Source organism: Phaethon aethereus (assembly GCF_964289735.1).
Source record: "Phaethon aethereus genome assembly, chromosome: 3".
NCBI classification, from domain to species: domain Eukaryota; kingdom Metazoa; phylum Chordata; class Aves; order Phaethontiformes; family Phaethontidae; genus Phaethon; species Phaethon aethereus.
This window is the reverse complement of record NC_138576.1, coordinates 27,104,855-27,132,064: the sequence shown is the minus strand read 5'-3', so window position 1 is coordinate 27,132,064 and position 27,210 is coordinate 27,104,855. Positions and strand designations below refer to the sequence as shown.

The 27,210-nt window shown below is 44.7% G+C and overlaps 1 protein-coding gene across 1 annotated transcript; it reads left to right on the top strand.

The window, feature by feature from the left end:
* Positions 1-451: 451 nt before the first annotated feature.
* GCM1 (glial cells missing transcription factor 1) lies at positions 452-9,756 on the top strand (the record flags this gene model as incomplete). The annotated part of the gene is made up of 5 exons (XM_081998011.1): positions 452-553; positions 1,994-2,246; positions 3,195-3,307; positions 5,433-5,561; positions 9,136-9,756. The coding sequence occupies 5 exons, from the start codon at positions 452-454 to the stop codon at positions 9,754-9,756; spliced, it is 1,218 nt and encodes a 405-aa protein (XP_081854137.1).
* Between the last annotated feature and the right edge of the window lie 17,454 nt (positions 9,757-27,210).

Here is a 27,210-nt window from a genome sequence, read left to right as displayed (position 1 = left end):
CATGGGTAAGCAGCGACTCAAAGAGCCCTTAGCAGCTGCTGAGCTGCTCAGTCAGTTTGGCTCTGGGAATATTGAGCTGGAGTCAGATCAGATGTACAAAGAGCCTGCGAGCCTGAGAGTTGCATGACTATAAACTCGGTATGAGAGGAGACCAGGCAAAACAAAACAGATGACAAAGGCATGATGTGCTTGCTGTTAACAATGCCTCTGTACCATCACAGGCTATCTCTAAGCTATATTTTCCACTGCATTGCTGGCTTGCAAAACTTTTAATGGAACAAGTTTTTCTGGCAGAAGAACACTGATTTTTATCTTTAATGAGCAGCCTCTCTATCATTTAGCTTCAGGAAACAGCTTCCTGGTTGTAAACTGCTTGAGAGTGCTGACAGCCAGTCAACTTCAAAAGCAGCCAGGAGAAGCTTTCTTGCTAACTTTGGGAACGAATTAAAAAATGCTGAAAGGTGCAGATGATGTTGTTATGGAGCAGGAGGACTCTGCTTCCCGACATGGAGAAATGACAAGTTGGGACATCAATGACATCAAACTTCCCCAGGTATGTGTCTGTGTCTTAGAAATTTATCCAGTTCTGACCAGTCGTCACCACTGATCTTAAATGCTTTCTCAGTCATCTATGCCTAATTGCCTTTATTCTCTTTGCCACCTCGAGGTATGGGACAGTGTTTTACTGAAAAGCTAGAAAATACTGAACAGATATTGAAGTTTCGATGCATTTTTCCTTAAACATCTTATTGAAAGAGCTGCTGATACATGAAAAATAGCAATGCTGCAGGTGCATTGCCTTTCTAGTCCACTGGAGGATGAGGTGCAGAGAAAGCAGGGAAAAATTATCTCCTGCCATGGGTGCTCAATTAGAGATGTCCAGGACTTGCTTTTTGCCCTGGGTAGTGCTTTATGAGAAGTGACCACAGCACCCATGACTGCCTTGCAACTCTGGGTGCTCAGGCTTGCTGCAGATCAGGCTCCAGGCAAGCGGGCTGGCTTTCCACACGGAGGCAACACTCCTTTCATGAGCACCTAGGAAAAGCTTGCTTTGTGTTTGCAGAGATTTGCTGAGAGGCAGAATGGTGATCTTTCCCTCCCTCAGTCCTTTTCCAGTCCTTTTATCTAAAAATTTCAACCAAGCTCTCCATTGAAAGCTCACAGCACCCTGCATGCCAACATCACCTCTCTGTTCCTCACCTCAGCATATTTGTGCCAGATTGCTCCTGCTGCGGTCCTTCAGCGTCCAGCTCTGCTTTTCACCTCCCAACCCTGTCTTCTCACCTGATCCCAGTCTCTCTCCTACTATGCCGCTGTTGTTTGCCCAAAGCCCCCATGTCCCAGGCTGCCTCCTTCCCTGCCCTCCACCCCAAGGTCAGCTTCACCTGCATTTCAGCCTGGAGGCTTCCTCCACCCCCTTCCCTACACTGTCTGATGGCTCCTGGGCAAGCACAGGAGTTCTTCTCTTCTCAGCTGATGTTCTTGCTGCTGCAATGACTCTCAGTGGCTGGGATCAGCAATTTCAAGGAAATTCCTACTAAGTTTTTGTACCCCTACAAGACCTTTTCCCTCAAAACCATCAGCGGGTGTGTTAGATGCTTTACAGCTTACTGCACTTTACTGTGTTGACTGTACCCACTGAGGTGATGTGTGTTTGGTCCTTTGTTTTTCTTTTCATTGAGTTTTATTTTTATTCTTCCTTAGAGTGTTGTCCTTGGGGTTTTTTTTCTTAGTCCGTAGCAGCGGAAATAAAACGTGACCAGGATGTCAGGTTTCTTTGTTTTGAACTTCAGAAGAATAACCATGGAAGTCTTTCACAGCAGTTAGGCCAAAACCAACCAAAGTCCAGAACTAAAGACCTACAAATGTGGGCATAGTCTCAGTCTAATTCAGTATTTGCCCCTTTTCCAGCGAGTTGAGCCAAATCAAGCAAATGATTCTTGCACAAGCTCTTCCCCAGCCTAAAATGTGGCTTGCTTTGGTATCTCCACAGGACATAAGACAGATAGACTGGTTTCAAGAATGGCCAGATTCCTACGTAAAACATATCTATAGCTCAGAGGATAAAAATGCTCAGAGGCACCACAGCAGCTGGGCAATGAGAAACACCAACAACCACAACTCTCGCATCTTAAAAAAGTCCTGCCTTGGGGTGGTGGTCTGCGGCAACGACTGCTCGACCTTGGATGGCAGGAAGATCTACCTAAGACCAGCCATATGTGATAAAGCTAGGCAAAAACAACAGCGTGAGTATGAACATGGCTGTTCATTATATAGCAGTTCATAAGTGAACCCAACATAAAAGAAATCAAAATAGATCCCTTTGGATTATCCAACCTTCCTGCTACCATTCAAATCCAACTCTTGATTTTGGAACAATGAATTTTACATTTCTTACTGTTGGGGAAGGAGTGGTTTGCTTGTTTGTTTTCTTTTTTTTTTTTCTTTTTTTATCTCTGTTTCTGATAGTTAGAGATTGATTCCCAGCCTTCTCAGGCCCATGCGTGAGGCTACTGAGAAAGCTGTGCAGTGCAGGCAGCTTCCTGCTGTGCTGTTCCCCCTGACCTGAGTGCTGGCTTCATTATTGAATAGGCTCAGGAGTAACTCAGGAAGCAAGTCTTGCAGGAAAAAAGTTGCTCATAAACTATGATGACTGGAAAATAGGCCTCATAGTCATGTCACCAGAGAAAAACAATGCAAATAGAGAACATGAGCTGCACGCACATTTTTAACGAGACCATGCCAAACAATTTTTGATTGCTCAGTAGAGCTAGCACATACTGATTTTTGGATCTGATGAACATCTTAGCTAAAGAAAGGTATTACTCAAGCACTCATTAAGATCGGAATGATGTCCTCTAAAAAAATCAGACGGGAACACATATGACATTCCAGACACTGCCCAGTTAAAAACAACTAAAACTGAGCAGGATAATAAATGATAAATGACAGTAAATCTATAATAGAAATAATTTTTGCCAGTTATATTTAATAATGTAACAGAATAAAGGCAATTATTAGTTTGCTTATACAGATTTTTGCTTACATTTGAAAGTTTTTTGCATAGTTTTTCTCAGTGTAGTTTCTGAGCCCCAAATCAGAAGTGGCAATCCACCACCACTGAATCATTGTATCGAGTGGGATTCATCTGGTCGGTGTCATATAGAAAATATTTCCCACCATCTTTGCTGCAGGGAAATGCTGTCCAAACTGCAATGGACCCCTGCGTCTCCTTTCCTGTCGAGGCCATGGTGGTTACCCAGTTACCAACTTCTGGAGGCATGAAGGCCAATTCATATTTTTTCAGGTTGGTATAAAATTAACTTACTGTGATGGGCTGACCCTGGCTGGACACCAGGTGCCCACCAAAGCAGCTCTGTCACTCCCCTCCTCAGCTGGGCAGGGGAGAGAAAGGCTCATGGGAGAGACAAGGACAGGGAGAGGTCACTCACCAGTTACTGTCACAGGGAAAACAGACTCAGCTTGGGGAAAATTAATTCAATTTATTATCAATCAAATCAGAGTAGGGTAATGAGAAATAAAAACTAAATCTTAAAAAACCTTCCTCCCCCCTTTCTTCCTGGGCTCCACTCCCAATTTCTCTCCCTCCTCCCCCCAAGCAGCACAGGGGGACGGGGAATGGAGGCTGTGGTCAGTTCATCACACGTTGTCTCTGCTGCTCCTTCCTCCTCAGGGGAGGACTCCTCACACTCTTCCCCTGCTCCAGTGTGGGGTCCCTCCCACGGGACACAGTTCTCCACAAGCTTCTCCAACATGAGTCCTTCCCACGGGCTGCAGTTCTTCATGAACTGCTCCAGCATGGGTCCCCCCACGGGTGCCGTCCTTCAGGGACAGTCAGCTCCAGCCTGGGTCCCCTGCGGGGTCACAAGTCCTGCCAGCAAACCTGCTCCAGCCGGGGCTCCTCTCTCTCCCCACGGGGCCACAGGCCCTGCCAGGAGCCGGCTCCAGCGTGGGCTTCCCACGGGGTCACAGCCTCCTTTGGTCATCCCCCTGCTCCGGCGTGGGGCCCTCCCCGGGTGTGGGTGGAGATCTGCTCCCCCGTGGAGCTCCATGGCCGCAGGGGCACAGCCGGCCTCCCCGTGGGCTTCCCCAGGGGCTGCCGGGGACCCTCTGCTCCAGCGCCTGGAGCCCCTCCTGCCCCTCTTCCTTCTCTGACCTGGGGGCTGCAGGGCTGTTCCTCTCACATGTTCTCACTCCTCTCTCTGGCCGCAGTTACGCAGTGGGTTTTTTTTTTACCCTTCTCAAACCTGCTCCCCCAGAGGCAGAGCCACCATGGCTGATGGGCTCGGCCTTGGCCAGCGGCAGGTCCATCTTGGAGCCAGCTGGCATGGGCTCTGTCAGACACAGGGAAAGCTTCTAGCAACTTCTCACAGAAGGCACTCCTGCAGCCTCCCTGCTACCAAAACCTTGCCACACAAACCACTTATATTATGCAAGTTAATTTTAAAGACCATTTTTTAAGATTGATTCAGGACATCTTCTGTTATGATAAATAAGTCATTGAATATGACAAGGTCAAATGACTGTACGGATAAAAATTTTTACAATGAGTGGGCAAGGTCCTAAGCAACCTGATCTAACTCTGAAGTTAGTCCTGCCTGAGCAGGAGGTTGAGCAAGACCTCAAGAGGTTCCTTCCAACCTAAATTAGCCTATGCTACTATGATTTTACAGCATATTATATTTTTCATTTAGGCTCCCATGAATACCTGTTGATTTTGAAGCACTTTGCCTCAGGTACATAGGAACCAACGAATCCTCAAAAAGTCAGAAATGCCATGTTATCTCAACCTCTTCTGCAAGGCACCACACGTAAGCATAAGGCTATCCTAGAGCAGGGAATGGTTGTATCCAAGGGACTGTCTATGTAAAATGCCATCTGTGCATTATATGTAAATTATATCTGGAAAACAGTGTATGCAAATGTTTAAATAACTGGCACTATTTCTGGAAGCTATAGTCCTAGTTTAGTACCATAACCATTGAACTGTCTCCTGTTTTCCAGTCTTTCACTTATGTGCAGTGATTGTGCAGAATTAATAAAATTAATTCTCTGTGGAAGCTAATGGAAATTAATGTTCTGATAAACACGTCTAAAGCGTGAGAAGAATGGAAATGACTGCAGGGACACTGTAGTCAGGCTGCAGTGTCTTCAACTGGGGCTCTAGTGTGGGGACTCTCTTCTGCACATAAATGTGGTGCACTGGTTTTATGATTTCAGAGAATTTCTACCCCATCACACTTCATCTGAGATATGTTTGTTACTTGAGCTCACATTAAATAAGTCTTTTTAAATACAAAACATTAAATCAGGCCATATGTGTGTTTTTGGCCTGTGCTACTAATTCTGCTCCCTTAAGATTAATAACAAGGTTGTTTCAAGATTTAACACATCATAATTCCTTTCTGAAGTCCAAAGGAGCTCATGACCATCCACGTCCAGAAACAAAACTAGAAGCAGAAGCAAGAAGATCAATCCAAAAAGCACAGACGGCTTCTTCTCCATCTTCTCCAAGATTAAAAAGAATCCGGGAGATTGAGGTAACTCTTATTATCGATCAATGAAATTGTGGGGTCAGTGACCCATGGTTCAAGGCATGGTGGATGCTGTCTGGGCTTTGGGTCTGGGTGGGAGCAGGCTTTACATCTCCACATTCTGCCTCCCTGTGACCAGGCCAAGAAGGAGCAGAGCTATCCTGAGCATGCTGCTCTGCTCAGCACCATCATGCACTGCCAGCATCCCCCACCTGGAGCCTCTTTGGGCCTGGTGGCAGCAGGGAATTACATCTATACTGGTAAATAAAGCAGGGCTGCAGGGCAGGCTCAGTCGCATCACTATTCACATGGTCCCTGCCATGAATTTGGCCAGTGCCAACTCACGCTCACAGGCAAAATGCCCTGGCATGGGTCAGGAGGACAGCATGTGCCAGGGACCATTCTCTGGCAGAATTTTGGGCAAGGCTGCATCAGGCTTGGGTCCCTTCACTGTACACAGCTGGTTTGAACCTACCTGTGCTCTTACATGCTGTCATACTATAAGCCACAGGCAATAATGACCTTAAACTGATGCTGTGAAAAATAGCCCTTGGTGGGCTGCACCGCAGACCTTGCATCATTTCACTTCAGGTCCAGACGTCACCCAAGGCCAGGATGTAGTGTGGACACTGCCAGGCCATGCCTTTTGGTCCCTGTTACCAACAAAAGTCCTTGGCCTCATTTTATTTGGCAGCATGGACATAGCTTTAGAACCTCAGCTCTTTCCTTTTTTCAATGCAAGAGTTGTCTTTAGAAAACTTTCCTAGAAGTTCTTTGTTAGTGCTGCTCCAGAAATTAGATTATTTACAAAGAAATCTGGGAATAAAGTAATTAGATATTTAGTCTAATCAGTACTGACATTGAAGAAGAATATTAGAAGGTTTTAATTGGATTTAACTTACAGTATTGATTGCACCAACCCATGATAAAATTGTAACAAAGGAACACTTGAAAACTGTGAAATACTTCTGGCAATAACTGAACTCAGGAGGAAGATTCCTGTATGTGTGTACACATACACAAACACCATATACTATTTTACTATAGAATACAATACATAATAACAGTACCTATACGATATGCCTATTATATACTGTGTATGGTATCTTGTCATTAACAAGGCAAATCCAGAAATCCTTACTCCTTCTTCCTCCAGTCCCCCAACCTTTACTTAAGAAAACCGAGTTACTTCAGTAGCAGGCCTGGATCGTTTCATTCACAGACTTAATGCCCATCAGGGAGAGAGATGCTCTCCTGCAGGGCAGCTGCCCCTGAGGAAGATTCAGCCACCTGTAGACCTTCAAGGGCTGTGAGGGCACCCTCAGGTGCAGGAGGCACTGCCCCACCCTTGGAGAGACAGCAGGAGGTCATGTTTTCTCCACATTGACATGTGTCCGAGGTCCTCCACTGACATGGAGGAGGTGCTGCAGGAAAGCGAAGGCATCCTCCACCTCTGCTCGTCCCCCCTGGGTTTTGCCAGGGTTGATAAGGGGAAAGAGTATCACCTCTGCCTGGTGTGCTGCACTTGCTCCCCGGGTCTCCAGGAGGGCTTTGAAGGCAGAAGAGTGCTTTGAAGGACTTACAAAAGCACTGATGTTAAACCATCAGTTCTACTGGGTGTGGAAACACTTGTCAAAGCATCTACAGAGATGCTGTGGACTGCCGCATGCCTGATGGAGGGAACCAGGTAGAGCAGTGAGGCTGTCTCCAGTGACCTTCCTTGCGAAGGCAAGGAAGTTACATGCAACTGTACACCACTGGTCTTCACATGCAGTTTGTCTTTTGATGCGCTAGAGGTGGTGCATCGTCCCCAGCCTGGTGTTTGGGAGAGTAATCAGTGTCCCTTCAGCTACAGACAAAAGGGATAACTGGGCCAGGTGGGGACAGACTTCTTAAATTGATGACATGGGGAAGCAGGGGGATCCAGGAGCCCAAGAAGTAGATTAGAAGAGTGAACAGAGGAAGTTAAACCCATTTGAATGGAATATGAATTTAGGAGCTGAAGCTGTTTCTACTGGAAATACTCAGGAAGGCACTAAAAACCAGAGCTCAGGAGTGACTCTCCTGGAGACCCACTGACTTGGGATGGGAGAGTCAGAGAATACAGGATGGTGGCCTTTTGACACAAGTGCCTGGGAAGGCATGAGCATAAGAAAAAGCAGCTGAGCCACTGTGTAAATCTCTAGCAAATACAGAAACAATGATTTTTATGTCACTGGTTAATTCTGTCCCCATGAACACTAAAATAGTCCTCATCTAGGAAATGTTACTGAGCCATGTGGCTTTTTTTCTTTTATACCTGAGTGTACAGGTCTTACTGAGGTCAAGTTCCTGCTAGACATGTCTTCACCTTTTCCTTCCTGCAACATGTTCCTGGTGTTTTCACTTCGGATTGTGTGGGAGTAGGAACAGGCCAAAGGTGTTATAAGCATCTAATTGTAGAACCTGCTCTTCAGTCAGTCTGATTGTGCAGTGGGAGTGATACCATTTGCCCTCACTTGGCTTTCCAGTTCATGGCTCTCTGGCACATTTTTCTTGGGAATAACCCATCATATTTGTGGTCTGCTAAGACCAGATGTGATACAACTAACTCAGGACTCCAATTTGACATGCAAAACCTATGCTGCTCAATCTGCAAAAAGTCTTGAAAAGATTCAGTTTTAATGTCCTCACAAGAGACCAGGGAGGAGAACTTTAGAAAAATGTACAAACCCAAAATAGAGCAAGTGACACATAAGATGTTTTCTCTATGCGTTAGCAGGTCTTTAGCTGAAGGTGGGCTGGGTTCTACATCAGGTTGTTGGAATTTCTTCTCATAGTGAGGGGAGAACAGCTGAAAGGAGCTTTGCTACTTTGGCAGTCAGCAAAATCACTATAATTAAATGGATGCAAAAGCAGAATTACAAAGAAGAGAGACCTATAAGTACTCATCAAAAATGATAGCACAGAATGAGTGTTCTGAAAGGAATTAAAGTTTGCAAAATTATAATCCAGTAATTAGGGCAATTAAAGAAGTTGTGAAATATCCAGAACAAAAGACATGGAAGAATAATTCTTGTGTGCTGCCTCCCTCCCTGAATGAAATTTCTGTTTGTGGGGTAAAAAAATGTAAAGATAGAAAAATGTTTCAGTTAGAAACACAAGTAGTGTCTTGGAAAGCTGAAGCATAATATTATGGTAGTGAAAAGATAATTTCAAGACAATCAGTTTAAAAAATTCATACTTAGCTTTTCCAAACTTCGTAGGAAAAAAATAAATTTTGTAGTGTCAAACGTATTAGCATAATTTCATTTTCAGGTGATTCTTCAGTATATGCTGGCCGTGGACCCCGTGGGCTGTGAATGCGAGGTCTAACAATTCTTTCAGTGTAAAACAGTCTTTGGGCAAAAACTGGTGAAACAAACCCAGACCCGTGATCTGGGAGCCCACTGGCACTACCCTACAAGGAGGCTCTGCTACGGCATCTGCTTCGTTACCTGTGTTAACTGAATGCATTTGTGAAGTTCTCATACAGGATGTTTTTTATTTCATGCTGCTAGACTACGCCTTGTTTTACTAAACCACACCTTACTTTCCCAAGTCTCTGACAGGTGCAATGCCAACGTGGGAGGCTTTACCTTTGCTTCTTTCCAAGTCGGACGCTTACATGTTACCTGCTAATTTCAGGGGACATTTAAGCAAAGGTTCCCAGGAGCTGATGCTGGGCAGCTGCTCTGGGCGGCCGCCATACCCAAGGGCAGCTGGGGACAACAGGGGCTTTGGAGAGGTGCCGACCTGGAGCAGGAGCCCAGCCCTCGGAAGGACGCCCAGTGCCGGGAGGCCTTGCAGTGGCCCTGCCGTCCCCACAGCCGACCCGCCCTGCGCAGCCCCTTCCCCTCAGCACTGCGCCCACCCTGGCACCCAGCACGTCCTGCCCCTGACAAAGCGTGGCCATGACCCCTTCAGGCCTAACGTTGGCCCTTTGGGGGATGAATCCTGTGAGGAGAAATCCCCGCCAGCCTACAGCGGCAGCTGCCTCCCTCCACCGCCCTACCCTGCGCCTCAGGGAGGCCCCTGCCCCACGGCGAGCGGGGCACGACACCACCGCCAGCTCTCGGCGCCTTTGAGGGGAAGCGAAGGAGACGGGGCCGAGGGAGGGCACCGTATGGGTCTCAACTACTGCAGTGACGACATGTTTTTTAACCTGTACCTGTTACGGTGACGGGGTTTAAGTGTCCTCTCTCCCCCTCTCCTGGCAAGGGGCCTAATTCTCCATCCGTGTTGCAAGGCTGATGTGAAAGTGCTACTACGCCAGTTCCCTCTTTAGCTCCTCTTGCAGGCCTCAGGAGGGGCTTTCATACCCGAAGACTTGTCTTTGTTCTTTTTTTTTTTTAACTGTTATATTTTCCCCCACTATTTCATTGATGTAATAAAAGGTATCAACTCCTCTTACAGACTACCTCGCTGCCATTCTGCTTTGGTAGCATTTCAATCCCCCTTGATACGCAGTTTGTTCAAGCCTGTGAGACTGTGGAAGGTGCAGATGGATGACCCCAAGGACCACAACTGTCATGTGTGACCCTCTGCACTCTTTCAGCTTCTTCGGCAGTGACCTAAGTCCCTCCACTGCACCAGCCCTGCGAATGTATTGTATAGAATCATCACAGAATAGTTTGGGTTGGAGGGGACCTCCAAAAATCATCTAGTCCAACCTGTCTGTCATGGACAGGGACATCCTTCACTAGATCAGGTTGATCAAAGCCCCATCCAACCTTACATTGAACACTTTCAGGGACAGGCCATTCACAGCTTCTCTGGGCAACCTATTCCTGTGTCTCACTGTCCTCGTAAAAAAATTTCCTCCTTAAGTCCAATTTAAACTACCCTCTCAGTTTAAAACTGTTGTCCTTTGTTCTATCACTACAGGCCTTGGTAGAAGTTTTTCGCTGTCTTTCTTATAAGCCCCCTTCATACAACAAAAAGCTGCAATAAGGTCTTCCTGGAGCCTTCTCTTCTCCAGGCTGAACAACCCCAACTCTCTCAGCCTGTCCTCGCAGCAGAGGTGTTCCAGCCCTCTGGTCATTTTTGTGGCCTCCTCTGGACCCACTCCAACAGGTCCATGTCTTCCCTGTGCTGAGGGCTCTAGAGCTGGACGCAGGACTCCAGGTGGGGTCTCACCAGAGCGGAGTAGAGGGGCAGAATCCTCTCCCTCAACCTGCTGGCCACGCTGCTTTGGATGCACCCAGGATTCAATGGACTTTGTGGGTTGCAAGTGCACACTGATGGCTCATGTCCAATTTTTCATCTACCAATATCCCTAAGTCCTTCTCTGCAGGGCTTGAACCTCGTTTCATACATTTATATATTCAGGGAGCCTTGCTACTTTTTCCAGCCACTTTTCGTTTCTTTCCTTGCAGACTGTAACGAATCCTTCAGCACCCTTTCCATACATCACCCCCTTTTGTGACTACTACTGTAAGCTATATTTCAGCGAGAGCTACCAGTTCCCTACATTTCTTTTAAGAAATAGTGTGCCAAATAGGAATTTTCTTGCCTGAATTTAGTGGCCAGCTCAGACACCTTTGGCAAAGATTCCTTTATCTTTTCCCATAATCGACATCTGCGTGACTTTCCTGCATGACTATCCTCTGCTGCTCTCTGGACTGGATTTCAGGGGCCACCGACCCTCAACCCACTGACATATGTCCCTGCTGCTACCTCTGCAAGGAAGAGCTGAGCGATGTCATGTCTGCAGCCACATTTCATGGCTGGTTCCTTCAACCACCACGGCTCCATGGGTTGCCCAAGCTGGCAGTCCTAACCATGCCCTTGCCCTGCCTGTGGAGCAAGCTGTGCCCCTGCAATCCAAGCCAAAATAAACCTTTTATTGGGATGAGTCTGGGAGGACAGTATTATGAAACAAGTGGCAATAAAAACTTTGCAGTACCTCAGACTGTGGTGTACCTTGTGTCCATCAAACAGGTTCAGTTTTATAATTTTTTTTTTTTGCTTTCTTTCTAGATTCCCTCTTTTCTTAAAAGACTTTGGAACATATTAGTTGTTAGGGAAACCACTCGTTGCAAAGAGTCGAGTTCAGAAACATTTACAAGACAAGAACAAATTATATTTATAGAGTGTTTCAAAATGTTTATTGCAATTTGTGAAACAGGGAATGTGTAGTGATTTGTTTCATGTGGAAAAAAATCTACCTGTAGATCACAAAATGACAGGCCGCTGTTGTATAGCAAGGTCAGTTGACCAAACTTTCATTTAGTGTGTGAGTTACTCACGCTAATACCAAACTTTGTGTGTTTTACGATGATTCTTCGGATCAGTAACTCAGAGAAGGAAACTTTAACTGGGGGTAGTAACAACCTCCACCTCTAAGACAGAAAAAGGGAAATAAACAGGAGCTGTAAGCACTTGTGCTTCGGGAGGTGAGCTGCAGGACGAGGGACAGACAGGTCCCCGGGGGCTGCATGTCCCATAGCTGAGATTCCTCTGCAACTGCCAAACCGGTCGCACCAGCGAGGGACCATGCACGGCATGGACCCCGCCTGCTGCCATCCTGCTGTGTCTCATCTCGCCTCTCCTCTGAATCCCTTACCTCCACGCTGCAGTGCTGCCAGCATCGCCTTTCAGCACACACAGTGTGGCTGGGAGGCTCCTCACACATTATTCCCACGTGGAAGTACCACCAGTTCCCTTTACACCCACCAACCCCTTCCTCTGTTTTTAAAAACTTCCAGCAAAGGGGATTTTATAACTCGATCCCATAACCTGTTACACAGCTTCACTGTCCCAATCCCAACTGTTAGCATTTTTTTTCTGATGTCTGATTTTCTTTCCTGCAGATCAACCATTTCTTCAAGTGTTTGAAGACAGGTAGCATCAGGTCATTGAATTTCACAGGCTTCCTAAAGGACTATTACTACCAAACCTCCCTGAAAGACAACTACTACCAAACCTGTCTTCCTGCCTGAGGAGCAGGAAACTTCTTGTTGGTTTGTTTTTAAGTGAGAACCAAAAGGTTTCCAAAATGAAACCTATTCCTGCGAGCACAGCTCGACTCAGCAGCTACCTGCCATAGCAGGACTGTGCCTTGCAGCTCCCATGCTTGTTAATCCTGGGCACCCAGGACTGTCCCGCAATTTCACAGAATCACAGAATCATTAAGGTTGGAAAAGACCTTCAAGATCATCAAGTCCAACCATCAACCCAACACTACCATGCCCACTAAACCATGTCCCAAAGTGCCACATCCACACATTTTTTGAATACTTCCAGTGATGGTGACTCCACCACCTCCCTGGGCAGCCTGTTCCAATGCTTGTCCATTCTGTCTGTAAAGAACTTTTTACTAATATCTAGCCTAAACCTCCCCTGGAGCAACTTGAGGCCATTTCCTCTTGTTCTATCACTTACTTGGGAGAAGAGACCAACACCCACCTCGCCAGCACCCCTTTCAGGTAGTTGTAGAGAGCGATAAGGTCTCCCCTCAGCCTCCTCTTCTCCAGACTAAACAATCCCAGTTCCCTCAGCCGCTCCCCATAAGACTTGTTCTCCAGACCCCTCACCAGCTTCACTGCCCTTCTCTGGACGTGCTCCAGCACCTCAATGTCCTTCTTGTAGTGAGGGGCCCAAAACTGAACATGGTATTCGAGGTGTGGCCTCACCAGTGCCGAGTACAGGGGCACAATCACTTCCCTACTCCTGCTGGCCACACTATTCCTGATACAGGCCAGGACGCTGTTGGCCTTCTTGGCCACCTGGGCACACTGCTGGTTTTGGGGGGACCCCAGCCCGCGTTCATACAGCATTCATCACACCCAGTATGTTTCCAAGAGAAACACATTTCAGGCTCAAGGAGGACAGGTTATTCCTTTTTAAAAAGGAAACTAAGACTTCATTATTTTTCTGAGGTTAAACGCAGAAAGGTTTTCCAGGTTTACAAGCTGCCAGGGTCAGTTTGACCTTTCCACGTTCTTGCAGCAACTTCTGTGCTGGCAGCAACTCTCTCTGCTTTTGGTACAATCAGCACGGCGGGTCAATATAATGCCAAATTTATATCTGTTTAGCTGAAAATATGAAGATACCAATCCTAGCTCTGACCTTTGCAAAAATTACTTTTTGCAACATATTTGGGGTATGTGAAAAGAAATGTATGTATGTCACTGCTTTAACCACAGCTCTGAGGTACTGTGCACAATTAAGTGGTGATAAGAATCAGAGGTGAAAGGTGGCACTAGATGCAGTTTTAAGAAAATATACTGAACACTGAGGTTACTCAGAGTAGCTTCATGAAGAAACACCAATCCATATGCAAGGATCCACCCATAGGTAACTCTGCAACCTTATCCTCTGCTGCAGAAAATGGTTTTCTGCAAGGCACAGCTGCAGTAAAATGTTAGGAAGGCAGCAGAGATGCAAGGAGGTCAGGATGTGGATGATTACACAGGCAAAACATTTTGTTCTGGCTTATCAGTGTTTCAGATGGCTGTAGCTACTGCCAAAGCTTACGCAAATATCCCTACATAGCATGGATGGCCTACACTCATTGCTTTTCCAAGGTCTTAGCTCTGAAAGCACTGGCTTCAATATTTAAAGGGTAATCCTTTGGGATTAATTCTTGCGCTTTCTCCGAAGCACCTATTTTTATATATAAGGACTTTCCTGAGGCCATCAGAGAACCACAGCGATGTTGCTCAGAATGATACATCAGCCAGACTGAAGCCCACAGAAACACAGCTTTTATGTTTGCTTTTTTTTTTTACTTATTCAGTACTTAAAGATGAAATCTAGACATATAATCAGAAAGAGCTATCTTAATAATAAAAGGCAGCAGCTGGACACCTCCATTTTTTAGTGTATTTATCCTCAGAATATCACTGTGAGAAAAGGAAATGTTTCTGTATCCGTCATACCAATGGAGAGATGAGAAGGCAGAACAGGGATTTGACCCACATCTCTCCAGCCCTGGGCAACACACCCTGTGTTTCTTCTGGCCTTCCTCTCCCCGGGACCTCTACCTTTGCATGTGAAAAGAATTGCAGGTCAGACTCAGCACAGCCAGATATTTTAATTTTCAACACCTTGTACAAAGCCCCTGCCCTTTGGTGGACTGAGGCTATAAACCCTTTTATATAAACTGCTAGGTTATGGACTATTTTCTAAAATATGATCCTAAATGCATTCTTTATATTTTTAAATGAAACAAGTGTGTCAAACTTTTGGTGGTAAAAAGGACTCCAGCTCAGGAAGCTTTAGGGGATACACCCCGAGTAATTGTATAAAGTTTTTCTTTCCTCGTGGCCTTTGGAAGGTTTACTAATCTGTGTACTCCTGGAAATTTTGCTCCGCTTCCCCTCAATGCAGTCTTTTGGGGCTTTTTAAGTGATTATGGTCAAGGAGTTAGAAGAGGACCATCTAAACTGTTTTACTTTATTGCAAGCAAAACTTAGAAGTGGCCCCTGTGGTGGATCTCAGCAGGGATACGGCCTGGCTGTGCCGGGAGCAGGCTTCACGTGGCAAGTTAGCAACTGGCGTGGGGACCCAGGGGACGCTGAAGAGGATGGGAAAGTGGCACAGTTTATTTAAGAGGAAAAAATGAAGGAAGTCTGCTGGTGTCAGAGTAAAAATAGATGCAATCAGTAATCAAAGCGGAGCGTGAATAGGATATTAACATTGCACACCTGAACACCCTAAGCAGTTTGGACCTGGCTCTTGTGCAAGCTATGCAGAGTGGCCCTGACTCAACACAGTGCCCGCTCTTCCCTGAGCTGCTGTAGTCCTCAGGCACTATGGGGTTTTTGTCTTTCACAAGGTAAACTTCACCAACATTGCTCACCTCCTGGAGCAAGGAGGACTCACCACTGATGCAGGAGAATGAGGTTAGGGAGCACTTAAAGAAACCTGACATACGTAAGTCCATGGGCTCTGGTGGGATCTACTCATGAGTGCTGAGGGAGCTGGCAGATGTCATTGTGAGGACACTCTCAATTATCTTATAAAGGTCATGGTGATTGGGAGAGTTTCCTGAAGACTCAAAGAAAGCAATGTCACTCCTTTTTTCAAGGAGAGCAAGAAGGAAGATCTGGGGAACCACAGGCCAGCCAGCCCCACCTTGAAATCTGTGAAGGTAATGGAGAAAATCCTCCTGGAAACTGTTTGCAAACACATGAAGGACTAAAATGTGATTGGGAGCAGTCAGCATGGATTTATGAAGGGGAAATTGTGTTTAGCCAACCTGATAGCCTTCTACAATGAGATGAGTGGTTTGGTCTATGAGGAGAGAGCAGTGGATGCTTTTTATCTTGACTTTAGCCAGGCTTTCAGCACTGCCTTCCACAACATCCTCACAGACAAGCTGATGAAGTATGGGCTTGCTAAGTAGACAGAGAGATAGACTGAAACCTCAGCTATTCTGTGATTCTGGGAACACCTTAGGATCAGCCATAGCTGTTCTTATACCAGACAGTTGCAGTCTCCAGATGCTTCTGCTTGAATTAGCTGTGTACCATGTGGCACATCTGGAAAGTCATCCAAAGGTCTAACATACTAGGAACAACCTGGAGCAGCAGGACATGGCCTTTGTAGCGCTGCAGACACCAGCATCAGCAATCTGAATGCTGCAAGCATCCTTTGCTCTCCTTGTTGGATTATTTGATTTCTGTGAGCAATGTGAGATGATCTCCTGTATGGCAAGTAGTTCCTGAGGCACAGATACTCTCTTCAGAGGACAGGACAAGACAGTAAGGTCTTTGGCCAGCTTTTCACTCTGAGCTCATTCCTTCTGTTTCTAGTTAGTAACTGAGGAAGCAAAACTGCCTTGGAAAGCCTGTCCCATATGAGTGTTTTTCATTTCTCAAAACCAGTTTTGTCAAGATTCAAACTTCACATAATTTGGCAATTGTGTCATCAGTGATGTGGTTTAAGTCTTCTGTTACCAATCTATTTGCTCTTCTAAAGACAGATAATCACAAATAATACAACCATAGCATGAAAGTGTCCTCTTTGCTCCTTGCTTTCTGTGCCTGGTGGAAACTGTTAAGCAAAGGCCAAAGCCACAGGGCAACTGGGCATCCAGCTCCTTTTTGCTTCTAGAGGAGATAGATAGCGAATGCCTGGGGCAGGTCCCTCACCCCTTTGTCCCCAGCAGAATGTCTGGTTGGTGGGGGCCTTCTCCTGCCCCAAATGCCGGGTGGGGAGTGGAGGGGCAACAACATGCTGCTCTCCCCATGTCTGCAGCCTCTCCCCTGGGACCAGCGGGTGGCAAGGTGAGCTGGTGGCATCCCGACCTTACAATGGTCTCAGGCACTTAGAGCAATTAGTAATGGCTGCCACATGAACAGCTGTGACCAGCCTAATGTCTGTGGATAAGTGGGTTGGGTGTCATGAAAGGCTGTTTGCCAAAGACCCGGATTTCCTCTGCTCAAGTGATAGCAAAGACAGGAGAAAATCATGATCTTCAGCCCAGCCAGCAACTGCCCTGGGCAGCGCAGGATCCCTGGAGGCAGGGCCCTCCAAGCTGACAGCAAAAGCAGCAACTCATTTCAGAGGGAAGACGTAGTTCACGTCCATTGCCTCTGGACTTCCCTGATTCCCTGCAGAGATGAATTCCCTGTCTGAGAGGCCAGGTACGGTAGGACAAAGTGGTACATGCATAAATGGCATGACTGGAGACCCACTGACCCTTGCGCTTGGGGGAAACTCTGGGGGCAGGAGGAGGGCACGAGAAAAAAGAATGAGTGTCCAGCCTTGGGGTGGGTGAAATATAAGATGAATGAACAGACCCTGGCCAAAGTGAGTTAAAATAAAAAGTAGATTGATGTTGTCTTGCCGGTTTATTCCACTGGAGTCATGGATCTCCCCACCAAGAAGGACTGAACTTCCCAGAGGCCCCACTCACCTGCCAAGAGCTGCCCCTGGAGAAATGAAAACTCGAAGCTATTCCTCTTCATACAGATGGGTTAGGGAAAGCACCAGCCCCGTCCAGGCAGGGGGATGCTGTCTGCATTGTGGGGGTTGCTTCTCGCTTTCCCTCTCCCACTCGTGCAGCCGGGGGGTCCCTTTGCCACGGGGCGCTTGGTGCTCGGAGGCAGTGACTCGGAGGAAAGCCTCAGCCAGCAGGTATGGCTGCTCCCTGCTGATGGGGATTCATGGCAGAGCGCAGGATCACCTGCGCAGACCACCATCATGCCACCAAAATCAGTGCAGTGAAACACACAAAGCTCATCTGAAGAGCATCGCCCAGCAGGCTGCCGGGCTGGTGGTAACCTGCTCTCCTCTCCTCCTCTTGGCCAACAGGACAACCCACCACTAGGAATGGGCAGAGGGAGGTTTTTCCCTCCAGTTCAGGCAAGGTATGTTCTGGTTTTGTTTTTATTTTATAGCTCCTTAGTTAATAATAATTGTACAGCTAATTGAACAGGGGGTTCTGGTGTGACTTGACAAGCTCTAGCTTAACTGAAGCACTCACACAAGGCACTGACCAAGTACGTCATTGCAATGATACTAAAACTCTTGCCACAGACCAGGCTCCTCTTGCAAACTTGCAGAAAAAACTCCTTCAAAGATACTATGTCATGTACTGCTTAATCCTGCTCCCTCCCAGTGCCTTGTGGAGCCCCTCTTTTGGGAGCGGATGAGGTTTGCCCGACTTTGTTAAATTACCACATTCACTGTTAACTAATTCCTTTACACACAGCAGTACTGCCAAATGTAAGGAAGAAAGGTTTCTCTTCAGCCAGATGAAACTATTCTCCATAACCACGATTTGCATGAGAAGCCTGCTCAAAAACCATGTCTGTGGCCTTCCTGCAGTGTGGCTGTGAGCGCCAGCACCTGGCTCCCAGCCCTGGCTGCGTGAGGGAGAGACCACTGCTCTGCAGCACGCGGCAGCCGTGGCTTCGGCTGCTTGGTGAGGCTGCAGACCCTCCGTACGGCGGAGAGGAGGCATCTTGCTGTCAACAGACAGCACTCAGCCTCCCCGCCGGCTTGTCCTTCTGCGTTCCCTGATCTTGCCCGACCCCGTGATAAAGCGTGTGATTTCCTGTAAAATGAATGCTTTCTCAAAAGGTCCCTCCCAGGCACCAGGGGAGTGCTTCAGTGTTTTTAAATGGTTGGTGTCTTGGAAGACCTATTCCGGTAAGAGAAGAAAACCTCATTATGCAGCAAGAAGCTTGAAGTTTTTATAAGTAGAAGTTTTTAACACTGTCAGTGGGTTTTTCTTGGCCACCCACACACCCTCATGCAGTTTATGGCTACTCTGCTTCAAGCCTGATCACTCCTTCATCCTGGGAATATGGTGTCCCGAACTCCAGCCAGCCACCTCCCTCCCTCTTGTTGTTGCACAGAGTTGATTTACGTTTTTCCACACTTACTCTTCGAGGTTAATTTCACTTCAAAAAACTCATTTGTAACTTCCACCTACTTGATTAAAATCATGGTCTTGCATGGCAGAAATTGTGAAGCTGGGGCTTGGCTTCCTCTGCCACTCTCCCTTGTGAAATGTTTGGGGTCTAATAATGGAACAGTATAAAAACCTATTAAAGTACTATAAAGATCATTTGTGGTGATATAAAAAACTGAAAATGGACATCATATGACAAGCTTTCTCACCATGGGGATTCTAGCAGTGTTTCTTTCGGCCCATCGCCTACTTTCATCAAACCTGTTGGAACTTGGTATAATTGAATCTTTGGACCCGCTATCAATTTATGTGGAAACTGATCAGTGAGTTCAAAAGTTATTGGTGGAAACTGTCAGTCTGACAAGATGATTGCTTAATACTTCACCTCATTAGGGAACTTGCTAAAAATTGACCTGCAGCAGTCATAGGGCTTGGAATCCAGGCAGGCTTTGATGCCTGTTCACTGCAGGGTGAAGGCAGCACAGGCATATTTGCTGCTGCAGGTAGTTGTTATTATCCAGATAAGTTATATAATGTGCTCTTTTTTTCATCAAAATAGTCTCTTTGTCTCCATGATGACTATAACTTTACCAGCTATTATCCCATCCTAGTCCTATTGATAAATGCAGATTTATAGCAAGGGATTGAAAGTCCTGTTTTACCTTATCCTAACCGTGCAGGCTGGCTGCGTGTATTTAGTAGGCACAGACTTGAAGGAACTTGGAACTACCTCCATGGAGCTCAGTTCCTACATGTGATCAACTCTACCTGTGTAACCACAGTGTAATTCTTCCTTCAATCCAGAAACAAGTCTTTGTCTGGCTCTTGACTGTTCAGGGAATCAAGCCTGCTCCCAGGCTGGGCTTCAGGAAAGCTTTGGAGCCAAGTGAGAGAAAGCTTAGCTCACGCACATCTTTGTGGGCCAAGATCACTTCTGTGTGAAATGTGGGTGGTTTGGGCACAGCTACAGTTAGGATTGCCTGGCCAGGTTCCCCATCATTAACCCCAAATGCCTCATGATGAAGGCATACAGCCCGTGCCAGGGAGATGGGTTAGCCAGTGTCCTCCTGAGAACGTCCCGGACTCTTGCACAGCAAGAGAGTAAGCCCCACCGTTTGGGCTGTTCCCCCAACTGCATGGCTGCTCCGTCCCCAGGGCAAGTAGCATTAGAAAGACGTAGCTTGTGTCACCATGCTTCAGCCCACCCTGCATTTAGCCATAAAGACGCAGCCAGAACCAGAAGGCATACTCTGCACATCTTTGAAACACAAGGGCTCCTGTAAAACTTGCAGACTCCTACTTTCATCCATATTTTCAACCTTTCATCACTCTAATACCTCTGTATTTTAGTAGTCCTAAAGTACTACAACATGGCAAAGAGCACTAAATTGAAGGAGAGCACAGTGACTAGTTCTCTTAGATCTTTTGGAAAACCTTAACTCAGGCTTGACTGTAAAAACTGGGGTAAGTCATCTTTTCTCTGTTCATATGCCCTAAGTTTAAGCTTTGTTGAAGTTACAATTGTTCTACCGCAAACCATCTTCCAGGCCTGCTAAGAAGCAGAAATGCAATTTTAGCATAAGATGATCAGGACTGTGATTGTGCTGAAGCTCAGTGATCACCAGCTGATCAACAGTGTGCTCCATCGTTATTTTTTTTATTCCTGTGAACAACAGTAACCACATGCTGACAATACACTGCATGATTTTGGTTTCATAAAGGACTCTGAATTAGAGTCCTTCAAGAAGAAAGAAGAAAAACTTGATTCACTGGGTTGCACATACCCAGACAAATATTCATCTTATCATCAGATTACTCTTCGTGGTAGTTTTTCAGGTTCTACAGACTTTGGTGGAGTTTTATGTGAAATGTTTAAAGGCGCACTTCTTAAAGAGGGAGCAGGTTCCAAACAAAACTGCTGGCAACTGTTTTGTCAGCTGCTATGAAAGTTAACCCCCTCAATCTTTCCACTTTATTACCACTGGGAAACGCAGCTGAATTTAATATCTGTAAGTTTATTTTTCCCAGACTTTACTTTCCAGATCACCATCTGCCTAGACACTGTCAATTACTAATATGTGTACTAAAGGTGAGTTTTAAAGGTACTCAGTATTTTCTTCTCCGTGTGATTAAATTTCCAGGCAGCACTGAAGCAACCCATTATATTCACGTTTGTCATTTAAGGCAGATCTCACAGTATCCAAAACATGTCAAAGACCTTTTCATTGATTTTTACTGAAACCAAAGTACAGAAGTTGACAGTTGACTTGATGATCTTCGAGGTCTTTTCCAACCTTAATGACTCCATGATTCTAAGTTGCGGAAAGTACCCTGAATTTCAAAGGTCTTCTCAAAGGTTGTATAATAGGAACAACCTTGTCCTTGGGTATCCCCCCCCCATCCCAAAAAAATCAGTGAGGTGTGTGGGAAAAAGGAGTCAGCTGAAACAAGTTGTGAGTTAACATCGCTTACTATAAAGAGAAAAAGGAAAAGCTTTAGAGGAGCAACCAGGCTGATGACACTCATCCCTATATTAATCTGTGCAGGGAACAATTTGGCTGTGCTGGAAAAAGAACAATTACATTTAGCTTAAATACAGTTTCCACTAAGTAGCTTCTAGTGCAGTTGGCCCTTTCTGTACATGCGGGTGACCGAGCACAGGTCAGCAATCCTGAGGTGCAGAGCCAGCTCTGCAGGTGTTGGCACAGGCAGACGTCAGGTAGCCCAGGACTGAGCACTTTCATTCTGCACATCGTGTCAGACACGATGGTAAAAAGATTAAGCTCTGTCTACGTTTTGATTTCCAGCGTTGCTGCTCTTGGAGAAGATGCCACAGCCATTGGGATAGATCAGCCAGGAAAAAAAACAAAACCTAAAACACCTGATACATATACTCTTAATGAAAACTGATTGTAACAGATTATTACTTTCACATGTTTATCAAATTTCCTTTATAATATGAAGAGATTTGTGCCTATTCCTCTACACTAAGCCACTGAATCCCATTCCCCACCAGTCCTGAGGTGTCTGCTCCTCCAATTGTCTTAAAAGCAGTCAGCTGTTTGTGTGACCACACTTCAAGTCAGGAGGCAAGGACACTGGGCTTTAGGGAAAAGAGGAGAAAAAGGACCAATATTTTCTTGGGTTTTTTTCTTCAAATGTGCAATTGAGAGCTGATAAAAATTAACGTCCCTATAAACCTATCTTAATTGGCCAACCCAGGTTAATAAACACTGAAGTGTGAAGTACTACACCTAAACCCCATTTCTTAGCAGTGTAGGAAAGAGCTTCCTGAACAACCCTCGCAGTGAGACACCCCTGCAGTACCTTCTTAAAAATATGAGAAAGGATTGCTCCTTTTTGCTTCCCAAAGATAGCAGGCGATGCAACATCAAAGTTTGGGGGAGATCCGCATAGAAAGCAAACACATTTCCAGCTCATGGGTTCACCTCTCTCCTCTTGCTGAGGTACTGCATTCACATCCATGTTTACCAGTTTTACAGGGTTTCTGGGGAAGCATTCAGCCTTCCTTATTAAAGCTGTTCTACAACAAATACATTCATTATACATACTGCAAGATGGGATGACCAAAACCCCCCAAAAGCATGTCTGCCTGGCCCTGGCTAGGGCCAACAACCTTGCCCTAGCAAACCTGGTCTCTGAACAGAGCCGTGCAGAGCAGAGCAGGGACTGAAAGGATGACCACTGCTGTGGGAACATACGCTCTCAACGTGGCAGGAGTTAAGATGCACTTCTTTTCAGCACATCATCCTTCGTCATATAAGGATGCTCCTGCTTCACATATTGGCTGCTTCAGATCCCATTTGGAGGCCGTTGTCCCGGAGCCTGGGAAGCAAACTTGGGACTGAAGGCTCTGCTCTGAGACTCAGATACTTAAAATCCCCTTGAGGAACTGACCTTTCTGTTTATTCCCATTCAGTTGTGTTATTGTGGCTGTCTCGCTAGTGCAGAAACCTAAGGAGTTGAACACATGGACAGGCTAAACATATTTCTTCTTGCATTTGCTTTATTTTTCCTGCAATGTTCTCAAATTTTAAATAAGCTGTAGGGAAAAATAAATATACTTAGTTTATTAAGTGCAAAAGAAAACTTCAAACTGCGACATGCCACCTAATGGCAGAACAGCAACATTGTGCACTGGTACCTGTGAACACACATCAGGGAGCCGCATCCCAAAGTGCTTGTTTATTACTAAGCTGCAGGGGTAGCGCTACTCTGGGGGAAAAAAAAAAAAAAAAAAAATATAAAATCAATCAAGCAAATTCCTTTGCAAAAAACAAAAAAGTTTGCAAACTAAACCAGGCAGAACTTCAGTTTTAGCTACTTTAGCAATTTCTTACCATTACAGAAGTAAAATTAATGAAAAGAAATTTACTCGGAGTGTAAATTTAGCATGAAACACGTAGGGGTCACAGTGCTTGTATGTATCTTCTCAAGGGAAAATTCATTCACTCAGAAATAAAATGTGTGGAAAAAAGGTCTACTCATCTTGGCTTTCCACATTAAGAAATAATTTAATTTGGCAGGATTTATTCGTCTTACTTTTCTTAGCTCTGCATCATATCCAGCTATTTCTCATAGAGCATTCTGAGGCTAAATTTATAAATCTGCTACAGACGTCGTCAAAAAATGTCAGAATACCTGCGGTTGCCAAGGTAGGAAGGCTGTCAACCCTAAAAGATGTGGAAATGTTGTTTTCAGAAGCAGTCATGTTTCATGATTATTTTTCTATTCATACTCTGGATATGTGTTCCATAAAATCACACCATACTGTAGTTTTAACACCTGTCTCTTACTGCCTTGAACAGGTACACGTCAGCATGGTGCACCTACACCCTTTCAAATGGCCTACGCTACCAGAGCTGAAAGCAGCTTTAGCTAAGGGAGAATGCCACTTTTATACATCTGAAAAAGTTCCATTCAGTAACAGACTCTATTTTCTCTTCCAAATCCTTTGTTTCAGCCAACATTATCTAGCACTCATAGTTTTAAGAATTATTTTAAGGACTCAGGAACTATACTCTGGACAAGACAGAGGTAAGGCAAAGCACTAACTGTTCCTTTTAAGCAAACAATTATGCAAGTCATTCTACCAAGAAAGCTGCTAACCTTAGCATAAAGGACAAAGCTTTAATAAATAAATAAAATACTAAATAACACACGTAACATTAATTTCTGAAATCCAAGCTGTTTTGCAAATGTATATATGCTTTTATGTTTTTCTCATCTTGGACAGCAGGAAAGACAAAACGGGAAAGCTATTTTAACATCTACAAAAGTTTCCAAATACGCTGGCACACATTCCAGGGGAATTTTCTTGGATTAAAAACAATCAAAAGGGACTCTACTGTTTTCTTTCTTTAAGCAAAAAACCTTGTGTAAACACCACGTTTTTGAAATTCTGACCAGCTTGGCTCACGGTTACTGAGTGAATCGGGAGCTGAACTTAGCAGCTGGAAAGTGTCTACGGCTGGTCCTACTGGTCCTATTGCTCAGAGCGCTGAATCACACAGTCTCTATTTCCTTCCCCCATCTACAGCCCAGAATTATAAACCAAGGTTTAACTGGTGCTAATTTCCAATTAGTCTGAGTCAAATCAGCATAACATTTGATCATCTGAGCATCTTCTCTCCACAAAACTGTCCGCTCTGCTGTTTTTAATCCAAAGTATGAAAGAGATTTACAGCTTGGAGAACCACGTTTCTGTCACCTCTTGTAGTCCTCCTTCCATTTTTGTGAGTGAAATTGTCTCAACTCATACAATAAACCCTTGGGAAAAAGGATTGCATAGGTATATACCTTATCCTTGTATTCAAGTTACTAATATAATTAGTAAAGGACAATTTCCCAGCAGTAAATTAGTTACACCAAACTAATGTCTTTATACGGTAATTAAAAGGACAATAAAACTAAATCATAAGAACATAGAGCCTCTAGCAAGTAAAACCTTGGACTATCGAAAATCACTAGATAGAATGAAGGAAGAGCAACTAGTCACCCATTTCTTTGCTAACACAAGTACTATTTTAATAGCTGCACGTGAACAGACAGTAATAATATCTGCTGATAAACCATTTCAAAAGACAAAACTAGCCCAACTTTCTTATATCGCTAAATGCAGAGGAACAAGCACATTAATCACAGCTCAGTCTCACAGATAGAAGGCTCACATAATTTTCTTGGTGAAGGAGTATTTCAGATAATCTTAAAAAAAACATTGCCTGAGACTTCTGTTAATCAACATCTCAACTTATAAGAGGACATTAGCTAGCTTTTCCATTATGGCCAGAGTATATTTCAAACACACGGCCAAGGCAAGAAGAAACAAAAGCTCGAAAGCAGCAGGTAAGTCTTGGTATGAAAACAGCTTTGAATTGAAAGGCTCTTTTATTACATCCAACTTGATTACTGGACAAAACTATACCTAAACAAATGATCGGTACCACCTTCTGATTCTTGTGACAAAAACTTTTGACATTTCTCAGCAGACGGAATCAGATCCTTATCTTCTACCCTCAACAAAAGTGTAGGTAACTAACATCTTTCTCTGTTTGCAAACTTGGCAATATTTCAAAACATGAAGCTGATGCTCTAAGCAATCATTTTTCCTTCAGCGATGAGAACACAATACGCTCCTCATTAAACCTTCTGTTGTATGATGTAATAATGCAACTGCAGTCTAAGGACATAGGCCAAAGAAGGGTTGTAGGCAGAGTCTTATTAGATGAGCTAGAAAAAGCATGACGTTTCAGATATACACATCCTTATTCAGAACTCATGTACCTGAAAAGCTTCTCTACTTTTCTCAGATAATGACTTTTTATACTACTTACAGGTTAAGAGGTTAATTCTACCTGTCAAGATTGCCTAGCACGTAGTTTATGCATGGCAACTCCTAACAAATCATCTTTAACTGTATGAAAATAAGGATTTCTTGGCAAAATAAGAAATTGCAAGGGATCGCATGTTCAAAATCATGATTTATTGATGTTTTTTTAATCATGTAGCTCCTTGCAAAGATACACTTTATAAATTATGGAACAAGTATAGTTATTTCCACAGCTTTCACATTTTAGTCCTCAAGTCCAGGTCAGTATTTTGAAACGAGATGTTGAAAGGTAAATTATGCAAAATAGCTTTAAAAAAACTACACTAAAAAGCTTCAGTTCTTTCAGAATCCAAGATACATATATAATAAGCAGCATTACAGTGTCTGCACTACACCCCCAAGCGACATATGCAGGAGAAGCAGCGTACAGTACCTGCATCAAACCTCAAGGTACACTTCATGATTAGCAGTACACAGCACCTTAACATCTACAGCAGCCTCAAAATTTATCTTAGTACAACAAATGCTCAAAAGGTTTACAGCATCTGTAGCAAGGTTAGATGAAGGGTTATAACAGATTACAATCACGTCCAAGTGAGCCCTGCTTACCTGTGCATTCAGACCTGGCCAATGCACAAGCAGTACACACCAGCATCTCACCGTTGCACTGTGACACTTCCCAAGCAGAGCACGTACCCTGCAAACTCATCCTACAGTACAAGGGAACAACTCACTGCTTATATCCCTCTCCCCTTCATGCCCATCCTGTCGAGAAGGCAGGCTCCACTGAACATCTATCAAGACCAAATTACATTTATGACTGACTGACATCACTGCATTGGTGGGGATGTACCTCTGCGGCTAAATTTTGTACATCATGCTTGCTTGCCCTTGATTGTTTTTTCTTAAGGTTGATGTTGACAAAATGCAGGATCTTAAAGGCAAACAAAATAAGTTTAATTTAAAGAAAACATTTATTTGAAGTTCTTTTAAGTCACACAGTTTAACAGATATAAGACAACTTTCTCCCCTTCACATTTCAAGCCTTCACCAGAGACCACACATGCTGTCCCATGGACAGTGACGTTTTCCTATAACAATTCCTTTTGGACAAACCAGTGTCCAGGCAGATGAAGACTCACGTTTTTAAGAAGACTAATTTATAAAATCTGTTTAAAAACAAAACAAACAACAAAACTTTGTTATCAAATTCTTGTCACAAAGTAAAGGTGTTTAATATGCCTAAGCTTGATGTCAAAACAAAACCCCAGCCATTCATAATCAAATAGAACATACTGCCTTCAAAAATTTCCCCAGAATTTTAAAATGTTCCAAATATATACAATTTATAACTTAAGTGCTCATTAGCTACAACCTTTTATTCATGCAAGAGTTGTGAGAGGATGAGATGTTTC